The 13,086-nt window shown below is 51.8% G+C and overlaps 1 protein-coding gene across 1 annotated transcript; it reads left to right on the forward strand.

Moving 5' to 3' along the window:
* Position 1: 1 nt before the first annotated feature.
* RBM18 (RNA binding motif protein 18) lies at positions 2-10,912 on the forward strand (the record flags this gene model as incomplete). Its single annotated transcript, XM_080562545.1, has 5 exons — positions 2-150; positions 4,437-4,563; positions 5,792-5,878; positions 7,716-7,801; positions 9,168-10,912. The coding sequence occupies 5 exons, from the start codon at positions 2-4 to the stop codon at positions 9,325-9,327; spliced, it is 609 nt and encodes a 202-aa protein (XP_080418671.1). The 3' UTR covers positions 9,328-10,912.
* Positions 10,913-13,086: the final 2,174 nt, after the last annotated feature.

The following is a 13,086-nucleotide window of genomic DNA, read 5'->3' on the forward strand; positions in this document are numbered from 1 at the left end:
GATGGTGGGGGCCGGTCCCGGTCCGCCCCGCGCCGCCATGGAGCCGGGCCGCCAGGCGCTGCCGCTGGAGAACGCGTCCATCCTGTGCGAGGGCGCCCTGCAGGACGGGCACCGCCTCTGGATCGGAAACCTCGACCCCAAGATCACCGAGTGAGTGCCGCGGGCGGCGCCGCTGCCACCCCCGCACCCCCCGGTGACACCCCCGGTGCCACCCCCGGCCACCCCCTGGCCCCCAAGGTGTCCCCGTTCCCCCTCCTGGCCACCCCGACCCCCCCCCGGCACCGTTACCCCCCCCGGTGCCCCCCCCGTTCCCCCCCGTTCCCCGGTGCCCCCCATTCCCCGGTAACCCCTCCCGGTACCCCCCTGTAGCGGCCGCCCCTGAGGGCCTGGGGGCTGCTCTGAGCCACGGTCCCGGGGGGGCACCGGCGGGTCCGGGGCTGGGAGCGGGGCCCGCGCCGTGCTCCCGCCGAGCACCGGAGCCGAGGCCGCGGTTGCCGCCCGGTGTTCGGGCGTTGTGCCGGGGCTCGGCTCGGTCCCGCCGGCACCCCGCGGACCGGCGCGTCCCTGCCCGGCCGCTGGCCGTCCCGCTGCCGCCCGTGCGGGCCGAGCTCCGTCCCGGGGGGGGCAGCCTCGGAGCTCTGAGGGGACGCGGTGGCGGAGCAGGGCGGGGGGTGCGCGCCTTACGCCCCTCGGTGCCTGCCCGGCCGCCAGCCGTGCTCTTCGAGGCGCTTTCGGCCCCACGTCGCTCCTCCGGGTGAGGCCGGGCGCCCCGCAGCTTCGCAGGCCCAAGCGTCCCGCTTACGGGGCGAGCGGGACGGGTCGCGGGGGTCTCAGCCCGCCGCTCGCACCGCTGGCGGCACCGTGCCCTACGATCTGTGCTCCCGTGCCGCTCGGTGCCTGCCACAGGGTTTGTAATTCTGGCTCCAGACCCGCATCTTTTGCTTTTGGTTTTGCTTTAAGAACGGCTATGCCCTTCTGAAAATGGCATCGCAATCTCCGTTTCCGTGTGAGGAAAAGAGGGGAAGTGCCTTTTAACGCGTTGTCAGCACGGAGAAAAAAGAACGTTTGTGTCAGTTGTGCAAATTCTTATAAATCGCCCTGACCCGTGCTTTCTTGTTCTGAGGCTTTGCACCCCTGCCCGTGCTCGCTCACCTGAATTATCCCCGTTGAGCCAACTAATCGCGTGGCTGAAAACACGCACCTGAACCCTAAATAGCTCTTTCTGCATTTGCCGCTTTTATCTGATTTTAGAGGGTTGCCCCTGCAATTTCTATGTTAGATTCCCTTAAGATGGAGTAAAGTTGATTGGGTTGTTAGTAGGGCTAATAATTGGTTGTGGCTTCCTCGAGCAGAAATGAGTTCAGAAAGTCTTGAATTAATCCAAGACTTCCGCTTAGCGAGCAACCTATAGCTGCAATCATGCACTGGGGAGTTAATAGGTAACGTACACATTTGAGCACAAGCTGTGGTAATAGGAATTTATAAATGTAGGGCTGCCTGCAAATTACAGCCTGCAAGCCGATGGCTTTCGGGGAGGTTTTCGCGCGTACCGAGCAACTGTGACTCCAACGGGAGGCTCGGAGGGGGTCGAGCACTGATGCCCCATACGTGGCGGGGTTTGGGGCGCCTTCTGGTGGGCTTCCGTACTGGTAACGGTTACTGGGGGGCTTCCTCTGGGTGGTCAGGTTCTGGGTTTGGTGTCACTGAGCAAGGAGGCCGTAGGGTTCCCCCATCATTGTGGTAAGCGTTGTCTGGTGCAGGGTTTGTCCCCCGCTGGGGCAGGAGGTGCTCTGTGCCACGGCCCTGTGTTCACAGCACTGCCTGGCGGTCCTGGCCTGTGGAAACAGCACTCGTGTTACGTGTCCCGTGTCGCAAATGGAGTGGAACTGCCGCCTCTGCCAGTTCTTGTCGGCAAAGCCTTCAGAGACTCATATTTTGTGTGTCCAAATGCTGCGTTTCCAGTGCTGCAGCTACACATACGCTGTCTGGTCTCCAGTAGCCTTTGAATGACCATTAATTGCCTGCAGGTATGAAGTCGTGTGTGTCCAACTTCCTCGGCTGCTCTGCCGCTTGTCTGGGGTCCCATCTTGATGAGTCTCACCTCGAAAACAATGTGTGCATGAGTTGTTGTTGCGGACTCCTCCTGGCTCCCAGTGGGGCAGAATTCCTCGCAATAATAGGTTTAGCATGTGGCCCGGTACCTTCGCGGCATCCTTGGGACGGCATTGTTCAGAGGAAGCCTTGCCGGTGTTTGAATAGCACTCGGGGTGCCAGGAGGAAGGCTGGAGGAAAAGGAAACGGGGGAGCTGCTGGTTTGTCTCGCGTTCACATCAGATGAGAGGAAGTGGAAACTGGGGCTGGCCGCGGTGCTCCGCGGGGCCGCATCTGTGCGAGCAGCTCTGAGGCTCTGGGTAGCCTGGGTCGCTGCCATAATAACGCTTCTGATGCGTTCACACTTTTTTTTTACACTTGGGGTTTTCCACGACAGGTCTCCCTTGAATACTGAAGTCTTCTTCAGTTGGAGATGAGTCAAACTGCTCTTAATGCCTCGCTGCGTTAACACCGGCTTGTAGTCACAGCCTGAAACTTTTGGTTGCACACAACTTGAGGTCTGAGCAGTTCCTTGTAGCGTAGATGACTTCCAGTGGTAAAAATTGTGTGTCTGGTTTGAAATCCGTGTTTGTATCATCTAAGATTTAAAGCTTGTAAATTAAATGGACTATGTAGGTCGTTTCCAGGCTCTTCTAATAAAACGTATTTTAAAGGAATGACTTCTGCTTTGCTGCCAAGAAAGCAGAAGTAAATGCTGTTCTTTGAGCGCAGAGGTGCACGGGGGGACAGCCACCACCACAAGGTAGCTGCAGGGGTGTCCCTCCTTGCTGAGCAGAATGCAGAGAGGAGCCTCGCTGCCCGTCCCACGGCTGCCATTGCAAAAAGGCAAACAGCATCCCAGCAGTAAAGACTTCATTCCCGTACTGCTGAAACTGTAAGTGCTTTTTGTAGGAATATGTTCACAGACAGAAACCTGGGGCATTTACGTGTTTTGGAGGCTCTGACAATTGGACACGTGGGATTTATGTCACATCTCCAAAGCTGGTGCTTTTACTGGTACGTCTGTGCCTGCTTGTTGGTAGCTTGAGGTGCAGCGGTGACGCGTGGTTTCTGCGTAACTGGCTCCCTTCTCTTCCTGCTCTTGTTTTTCTGTCTCTCCTGCCTGCTAAGCAGAGGCTGAGTGTTCACGAGCCTCTTGGAAGACCCCAGCACTTCAGTGCTCCTTCTGTATTCTGAAGGACGTAGGAAGCTGCCCCTAATCAATTTCAATGTGTTTGTTCCCCTGGAAGATAACCTGGCCCTCCTGCGCTGCGGGCCTGAACACTTTCTGTACCTTCACCTCTTTGAAAGTGCACATCCTGAACGTCCGCCGTGCCCGTGCTGGGAGATGACTCACGTTCCTGGAACTTTCTTGCTTGGCTCCTGAAGCATACAAAGGGCCACAGCCCGTTTCAAACATCCTATCGGGCTTTATTAGGAAAAATATTGTCTGTCCTTCCCGTTCGGACTATCCCTAAAATTACGTGATGCACTTGGGTGTTCTGGGGCACTGCTGATCTCTGTGCCTGGACACGCACTGTTCTGGCCAGTGCACCAGGAGTTGTCCCGAGGGACTCGGGAGCTGCGACTGTTCTCTCGTCAGGGAAGCTGGAAATTGGGCTGGGGTTACACGCCTGCTAATGCTATACAGCTAATTGGCAGGAGTAGCTGAGTCCTAAGATGCCCTTTGTAAGCCCTTGGACAATTCTTGGTCTCCAGGTTCGGGGTCAGCCAGTGACTGCCCTGACAGGTGCGGTTTGCCTTGTGGGTCAGCCAGCGGTGCTCGGCTTGGACCGAGGGAACCAAAAAAAGCCGTAAGGAACTTCCAGGTTTAGATGTGGCCTCTGCAACAAACAGGCTCCCGATTTTAGGCTGCTCGTTGCACTAGATGCTAAGCAGACAAGTGTACTCAGGCTTTTCCAGACGTGTTAAAATACCAACATGCGGGGAGAGGGAATAAAGGAGGGGGAGCTCCAGGCTGGAGGGGGGCAGCTTACGGTTGGAAGTAGGTGTGGTTTTTAGGCGAGAGGCAAAGCCCTCCCAGCCCTCTGGGGAGCCGTTGCATAATTGCCCAAAAGGCAGCTATTAATAGGTCTCCTCGGCTGGCACTGCGGGAGGAAGGCCGCGTGCCAGGGGTTTGGAGCTGCCACCGAGCGCAGGGCAGCCCGGAGCCGTGGGGCCGAGGCGCTGCAGCACGCAGCGCCCACCCCGGCGGGTGGCTGGGCACTGCTGCGCCACACCACTGGCAGCTGGTGGGGCCGAGTGTGAATCGTGTGCCTCTGCGTGTGTGTGTCCTTGCTTTCCAAGTACTGCTAGGTGCATTAAACGTCTCCTTTCCCCTTCAGGTACCACCTCCTCAAACTCCTTCAGAAGTTTGGCAAAGTGAAGCAGTTTGATTTTCTCTTTCACAAGTCCGGTGCTCTGGAGGGGCAGCCGAGGGGTTACTGCTTTGTGAACTTTGAAACCAAACAGGTATGTTGCTTTTATGTGGAATTTTGTTTTAAATGACTGGCTTCTTTCCCCATCTCTTTTCTGTCAATAAAAAGCTAAACCAGGAAGGGATAAATTAAATACCTTTCCTACACAAACCTATAGGCTCCAACAGCCTCACTCTGTGACCGCTCCTGGAAGCAGCGGTGATTTCCTTTCTTCTGTGCCATCTATTCCAGAGCTCTGCTTTCTCGTGCTGATTGCAAAGGGCCAGTTCTTTGGTTCCTTTCTGTAGTGAGCTGGTGGGGGTGTACAGTGGTGGAGCTGTGATCCATGCAGAGCCTGGGATCAGCCTGCCAGACCGCTCGGAACCCAGAACTGCTCAGAAGTCCTCCCAGGCTTCATGAACATGCAAACACCTTGTGTGATGCTGCCGGATACAGAACATGCTTCATCTGCAACGTCCTGGAGGGAACTGCCTCTGGATGCCCGTTTGGGGTTTTAACTCTTGCAGTCTAAAATTCAAGTCAGGCTAGCTGTAACACCAGAGCTATAGTTATTTGTCAAAATTCTGCTAAATTGTTAAAAAGTTAGGAAAAACAACGTTTTTGGAGATTGCTAGTGATTGTGTGCCCTCATCTTTTTGCTGTGAAATCCTCCCTGAGGATGTCAGAAGAGCCGTGATGCGGTGCCAGAGCTCTAGAAGCTCTGCTGGAATGGTTATTCATAGCAAGGTGGAACAGCATTGCAACGCGCGTTTTTAACTGCTGTGAACCAAGTTTTATGGGAGTGTCCCAGAAGTGAGATTTCACTACTTAACGTAGATCAGGGCCAAGTGGCTAACATCCCCAGTGTGCGCTAGCAAGATCTGGGATAAGCATAGGTAGGTGTTTATGAGACATGTAATCACTGTAATGAATCATAGCATTTTCGAGAGAAACCCCTGTAGCACAAACCTCCTTCAGCACGCTGTTCCAATAGCTTCTGCAGCTGAGCTTTTCAAAACTTGTGTTCGTCTTCCCCATTTCCTCCCCCCAACAACTGAAGGAGTCTGCCCTGCTGGTTTATAAAAGTCTGGTTACTCAGATGGGTGTGGGAGGCTTCCAGATATTCCTGGATTGGGATACAATGGGATAAACTTTCTTTGCTGTCAGTTAGCTTTACTTACAGAAGACTGATTTACAAAGAGGAAAGGGTCTTTACATCTGCGACAGTTTTGACTGAAGACTCGGTTTGTTTATTGAACTGTCTTCCTGTGCGTCCTGTGCAGGAAGCAGAAAAGGCGATCCAGTGCCTCAATGGGAAGCTGGCCCTTTCCAAGAAACTGGTGGTGCGGTGGGCACACGCACAAGTCAAGGTAAGCCTCTTGCTGTAAATAAGAACCGCGTTTAGTTTGCAAAGGCAAAAATCTTTAATATTAAGGAACAATTCTTATCAAGGCCACCTTATCCTGGCAAGATAATTTCAGTCTGTTCTGGGAAATAATTCTCATGGAAATAGCATGAACGATCTGCCACTCCTCTCTTCCACCTAAGCTGTGCTGGATCAGCTGTGAATGAGAATAGGCCGTTTAACCTGATGTTCTTTGTAAAGGAGCTTCTAATCAGAGCTCTGTGAACAGGTTACTCTGTAAATGTCTGCATTTCAACTTTTCCCAAAGGTAGTGAATGATTGGCTGAAAGTCTGTATCCTTCCCTTTGTGGTTTTGCTCCCTTTTTGGATAGGAGATGCATGGAAATTCCCAATTACTAGGCACTCTGTTACTTTGTTCCACTTGTGAAAGCACTTATGTGGCAGCAGCTCTAATTACTTCTGACTTCTAAAGCAAGGTAGCTCGCTTCTAAACTAAATATCATTTTATTGCTTGCTCTATTGCATAAAACATTAAGTTTTTAGTATTAACTTAAGCAGTACCTTCTGGAACATCCTTGTTTTAATGTCACTGAAGTCTTTTCTTGTTTCTCTTGCAGTTATTGGCTAACTGGTATTTGGTAAAGCAACGTGCTGTGAATAACTTTCTTTGCAGAAAGATTGTTGGGGGGAGGCAGGGGAACCTGCTTATTGCTATTTACCTGGGGGTAGTTTGCTTTTAACATGTGTTGATTGTCTTATAGACGACTTCCTAGCCTTTCTCTTATTGAGTATACCAATGCATTTGTTTTTAGAGTCTTGGGAAGGGAAAAGGGAAGAAAAAAATGAAAAACAAGGGCAGGTATCTGTGTTAAAGGAGACCGTGTTGTTTTAATTACTGGCTGTGAGGGCTCCAGGCTCTTGTCAGCACATCCAAACGTGTGCAGATCCAGTCTCCGTTTTCTTGGGCACCGTAGGCACTGGAGCCACAGGCACCTCTGGGTGCCTGACGAGCGTTCGGGCCACAAAGGAGCTTCAGCCCGAGGAGCGGGCGGCCGCTCAGCTGGGACTTGAGCGGGTAGCTCAGTGCTTGGCTGGCCAGGGTATGGCGAAGAGCATACATAAACAAGCAGTTCAGTTTGCATGGCATTTTCTAATCTGTGACTGGAAAGATTTAACAACGCAAAGCCTTAGCTTATTGCAACAAGTGTTTATTTTAGGCAATAGCAGCACTGTGCTAAGTAGTTTTAAGATGAGCAGCCAAGGCTTACCAGACACTGTCAATTTGAGCAGCTCTGCTGAAAAACAAACCTGAATTTGTGCCAAGCGAAACAAGGAAGCGGAGCACTGTGAATAGTTCAGGAGGCCCGTTGCCCGCAGAGCAGACAGACTCACAAGCTGCTTTTTACGGAAAGGAGGTGGTTCCCAACTGATCTGGAATGCGTTTTTCTTCCAGCACTGCACAATTCAGAGGAGTTGGGTGCTTGGGTTATCTTCGCACTCTGAACAATATCTCTATAAAGGGTGTAGTGATGCAGTGCAGTAGTTGCCTTAAAATTTAACATCTTTACTTTGTCGTTTGTATTTGTGAACAGGAAGTAATAAAACAGGATGAGGTGTAAGGATCTGTAGTACAATGTACATAAGTGTGCAGTATGTACGCATCATGTTGGTACTAAACAAACATCATGGTTAGGGTTTGTTGTAGTGTTTGGCCATCAAAATCACTCAGTGAAAGATTCACAAAACCCAAGGTGATATTAATTCAAATTTAAAGCGCATCCGTAAGCAAATGTTTTTGTTTGTAATTCCAGTTGACTTGAATATTGGTTTTCTGTTTGCAGAGATATGATCATAATAAAAATGAGAAGATTCTTCCAATCAGCCTGGAGCCATCTTCCAGCACGGAGCCACCCCAGTCTAACCTAAGGTAGGAGATGGAGTGGGTGAGAGGTGACCAAATTGTGGGAGTGGTAGGGAATTAGGTTGTCTTAGATTTCAGTAAGATCTAGAGTTGGCATTACCTTTGTACTAAAAATCTAACATTGCTGTAAAGCTGTTTGTAGACGGGCAGCATGCTACGAAGTGTCCCAGATGAGTTACTTAAGACTTGATGTTCATTTTCTAATGTATTAAACTGCTAGGACACTTACGGGAGAAGTGGTAGAGAGAGGAATTGGAAATGTGCAATACTTTAGCTCATTTGGCCAGAACGTGCTTTGTACTTCTTCACATGAATTTCAGTGAGAGGTTTTGTACTCTACTAATTTCATTAAGCAAAATGCTTATGAACAAGGATTTCCTTTATAATGGTGAAAGATTTTTTTTAAAAAAGATTTTAAAGATTTAAAAAATCTTTCTCCATTAAATTACAAAAAAAAATAATGCTGCCAGCATTAGGGTTAGTAGGTCTTGTCTGTGGGATGCGGTTAAATTCTCCAACCCCAGGGCTGCTTTGGTTTACGGTTTGGTTAAAGGTGTGTGTGATTTCCAACCCCACCCCCCAGTGTTCTGTCAGCGGAACCTTATAAGGAACCAAGACTTGGGATAATTAATTTGCCTACAGATAAAATGAGATTGAAATTCAGAAGTACCGTGCTAGGAAAGTAATGAGCAGAGAGACGGAGTCATGCAGATTGCTAGCTACGTCAGTGACACAAAGGAGCTGTTCAGTGAGGACGGATGCCGCCGCGGAGAAGGGAACATTCCTCAGCCCGTACCCAGCGGAGGACAGTGGATAACAAAAGTCCTAGGAATTTGGGGTGTAACCTAGGATAGCTTCTCCCTTTGGGATAAACTCTGGTAATATTGAAATAATGTTTCTTCCTGACCCAATTAGAGTCTGGGGTTTTCCCATCCCGAGTGGTCGTGTAGCTGGGAGGAAGTCTGGCTTTCATTTCTCTGCTGCTTCCAGCAGCCTTGTCTGAGCTGCACTCTGCTGCACATGCTCAGACCTCCTCAGATGACTTCATTTTGCGTGAACTAGGAAGCCCTGTTCTCATCTAGCTCAGAATCCTTAAGAAAGTGCTGAGTAGGTGCAAGGACTGCTGTTTCGTGGTGCTGCGTCGTGTCATGGAGGGCCTTTCCTAAGCAAATCCCTGCTGAGAATTCAAGTGAAATAGCGTGGGCATTAGGCTGCTTCCTGATCTCGCACTTGCGGAGGCAGTGATGGGGTCTGCCCAGCTGCTCCTGGTGCAGCTAGGTATTCAACTGTCAACAAAACTTTTGGATTGCTGTAGTGTGATTCCATGCTAAGATCAAGCTCAATTTCTCTTTTTTTCCCCCTCTCTTTCCAGTGTCAGCGCGAAAATAAAGGCCATTGAAGCAAAGCTGAAAATGATGGCAGAAAATCCAGATGCCGAATATCCAGCAGCCCCTGTTTATTCTTACTTCAAACCACCAGATAAGAAAAGGACTACTCCTTATTCCAGAGCTGCCTGGAAATCTAGGAGATGATGCTTACGAATGGATGATGGTAGCAAGAAACACTGCTTTGTATATCTGGAATCCTCCAATGCTTTTGTACTCTTCTAGAGCGAGAAGGATACTGCCACCTGAGCACAACACCACTGTACATGGCACAGGGCTTTGTAACACCTTAGGTGGTTTGCTGAATACTCCTTACTGCCAGTGTAGCTTCACAGCTGAATGCTGTTCAGAAAAGTAGGTTGCATTCAGAGCCTCTGATGAACATCCAGACAACCTCTTGTTAGCCCGCATTCATTAGCAAGATTAGAAACAGTAACCAGTGTGTGGAGTAAAGCACATCTGAAATACTCCATTTAACTGATTATTTTTTAATTTTTTTTTAACAAAAAGTATTCCAATTCATGTTTTAAATGGAGGGGAAGCACTTGGTTTCGATTAGCGTTCTGTAGTTATCATGGAAAACTTCATCTTAATAAAACTCATTTTAAATAGACTTTGCAACACTTTTAGTAACTGTGCATGCAATAGTTTATATGCACCAAAGCAAATTTACTTTGCATTTTGACTTGATAACTTTAAGATAAGTCATGACACAGCACGGGTATTTGCAGTGCCATTTGGGCTGTAGGTTTGTGCCTCTGTGTTGGAATTGGGGTATTTACACACCACTGAGGTTTGTTCTGTGCCATAAGCTTCAGAGTGCAGCAGTGGCATATCTGATGTTTGCGTTCAGTAATCCCCTGTAGTGGTAGCTCTTCATAAACCAGATGTGACAGCGTGAGAATAACGTTGCAGCCTCAGAGACATCTGTCAAGCACATGACCTCAGCGCTTGCCCACCAACCAGTCCAACTCCTGTACTTTTCACTGGCTGGTAAGGGAGGTTGATTGTCTCTTGGTTTAACTAAAGTGACCCAAGTGTTTGTGACAAAATTGCTTCTGCTGCCTGCTGAGGCTCACCTGTGCAAGGTGTTTAATGTAGAGGTCTAATGGGTGGTGTTTTACTGAAATCATTTGATCTGCAGCTCATGCTTTTCCCTAAATGTTCTCTGCAAAATTGAAAGATCTGAAGAAGGACCGCTCTGGCAGCGTTTTCTCGTCTGTGCACATGGTACTGTGACTGCGTGTGCAAGAGGGATATAGGAGAACTTGTGTTTTCCGGTGTGGGAGATATTGTTCTGATTTTGTCGATGTTCACTTTCTCAAGTCCTTTTAGTGGTGAGTCTTTACCTTGTCTGTCACTCTTGAGTTGCTTCCCCAAGCTGGCAAACAGTGGTCTCAAACAAGAGGAAGAAAGTGATTTTTAAACAGCCACCATTTCTGTGCGCAGGTGTTGCTCACTTGTATAGCAAAGTAAGGTTTGTATTCCCAAAGCGGTGCACCTGCCTTCAAGTGCTGAGCACGCTTCCTGCTTCCGAACTTAGCATCTAGAATGAAGCTGTGCATGTGTATGATGGATAGATTAAAAGCCTGAATTGTTAAAAAGTAGGTCTTGTACTGTTAAATATTTGCTTTCTAATTTTCTTTGGGTACCTGAGTAAAGAGAAAGTAGTGTCATTTGGAGTTTGTACCCCTGTGAATGTCAATAACACCCATTTACATTCCTCTGTGAACAGCCTGTGTTTTGTTCTTACGTGGTCTAACACTTGTACTCCTCAGGATGTGCATCAGCATTATTTCAAACAACAGTTTTTGTTTTTAATAAGAATTTAGAGAGTATCTGAATTCAAGTCAGGCATGTGGTTGCGTTTTCTTCAGAAACATGCTTTGATATTTATTTGTATTTAAATTGAACTTGTTGAAATTCTTACCGCTCTAAATAAACGTCCAAAACGCCTGTCTTCTCCCAGGGCGGTGAGGGTGGTAAGCAGGATGTGAGGGTGGTAAATGCTTGGCATCAGCCGCAGCCCGCTGCTACGAGTCCGTGTACAATAGCAGCAGTCATTTTTTTCCCACTGCCCCCTCGGTAACAGAAGTGCCTTGTGTGTCTGTCGGCCAGACCCAGACCTGGGGGAGCTTTACTGCAGGTCCCTGTCTGTCGGCCGCCCGTGCTGCCCAGGAATGTCGCGGCCTCCTGAAGGCAGCCGCCGCTGACGGCACGGCCAAAGCGAGGAGTTTCTCCCATGGGCTGTGGGAGGGGGTGAATGCTCAGAACACTTCTCACGAGCATCAGCGCTCAGGCCCTGTCAACCATCATGAGCTAGGCCTGAAAAGCACCTGGAGACACGGGAGACACGGCACCGCTGTGCCTTTGGCAGAGGATGCGGCTGGCTCTGAAGCTGTGAGTACGGAGGGTCGCAGGCGGGCGGTGAGCAGGGGAGCAGAGCTCTGCGGCCGCTCACTTGAGGCCAAGTCTGGGGGCTTTAACCTATGGTCCTGTCCTGTCGGGGTTTCTCTAGCTGCACCCTATTGCCAGCCAGGTGGGATTCCAAGGAACACGTTTACCATGTCCATGATGTGGGCTTTTCCTCAATATTTCAGTTTTCCTCCTGGTGGTGAGACCTGCCCCTAACGCCCCAGACCAGAGATCCCATCATGCTTTCACTTCTGGGGACACGTAAGATGACTGACCTGAAGTCTCAGGGTCCTGGCTCAGTCGCTCATCGCTGCGGGTGCCCTGTCTGTGTTCCTGTGGTGGTGGTGGGGAGCCCAGGGAGGGGTGAGGCTGGGGCTAGGGTCGGTGTGAGCACCTGGCTCTTGGGCTGCTCTGCCTGCCCCGGGCACTGCGGTGCCCCCAGCTCTGTAACCTGGGCTCCAGCCCCTGCCTGCTCTCATCGGGGCCAGGACGTGAGCCAGGGGCTGGGCTGCACCTCAGCCTGTTCTGACTTCGCTGGGCCCTTAGTGCTTGGTGTTTAATTTGGGTGTACAGCCAGCCCCGGCGTTACTGTGTGACGGCGTGCCGGGGCCTTACAGCCCTGCGTCCTTCTGGGCTGCAGGCAGAAGCCGTCCGGCCCTGCTTGGGGGCAGGCGGCGTTCACTGCTCTGTGAGAGCTCCTCCGTGTTCCTGCTGGAGCAGCAGGGGCTGACTGCATCCCCCGGCGGGGCTGAGGGGTTCCCAGCGGCCTTCCCAGCGCTCGGCACTTGCCCGCGTCCCTCCCGCGCTGCGGTGGCCCCGTGGGTCGCGCTGCCGAGGATGGCGGGGAGGATCCGCGGGCAGGCCTCAGGTTGGGCTTCCTGGGGTTTTCGTAGGCTTTCGTACGGCCTCGATGTTTAAACCTAATGTCTTGTATTTATTCTGAAATGGCTTTCATCTGATTTTCCCTCTCGGTTAACAATTTAGCTGTCAAAATCAATAACGGCGAGGATCCATCCCCAGCCGCCATCAGCTCACGTTACCGTCCTCCAATTACTCCATGGTGGAACCGCTGCTGGGGCTTTGCCGGGGAATTATCAGGTTACTAATGAAGCCCGGGCAGCGGCGGGCGGCGAGACACCGCGGCGGTGGGTGCGGGCCCGGCTGCGGCACCCGGCCCGGCCCCGCCGGGGGGGGCTCCGGGGCCGAGGCCGCTCCCGGCGGGGCGGCGCTGCCCGCGGCGGGCCCGTGCGCCCCGTCGGGGCGGGCAGCGCCGGGGCCGGGAGGGGGCCCCGCAACCCCCCCCCCCCCCCGCACCCCCCCCCGCGGGCGGTGCCGGTGCCGGTGCCGCCGCAGGTAGCGGGGCCCGGCGGGGCGGGCGGCCCCCGGGGCGCGGCGGGGGGGCGCCGCTTCCTGCCCGGCCCGCGGCCGCCCCCGGCGGGGGAGCGGGGCCGGCGCGGCTCCCCGCCCTTCCTGCCGCGGCCGCGGGACGCG

This window comes from Anser brachyrhynchus, assembly GCF_964034855.1.
Source record: "Anser brachyrhynchus genome assembly, chromosome: 19".
NCBI classification, from domain to species: Eukaryota; Metazoa; Chordata; class Aves; order Anseriformes; family Anatidae; genus Anser; species Anser brachyrhynchus.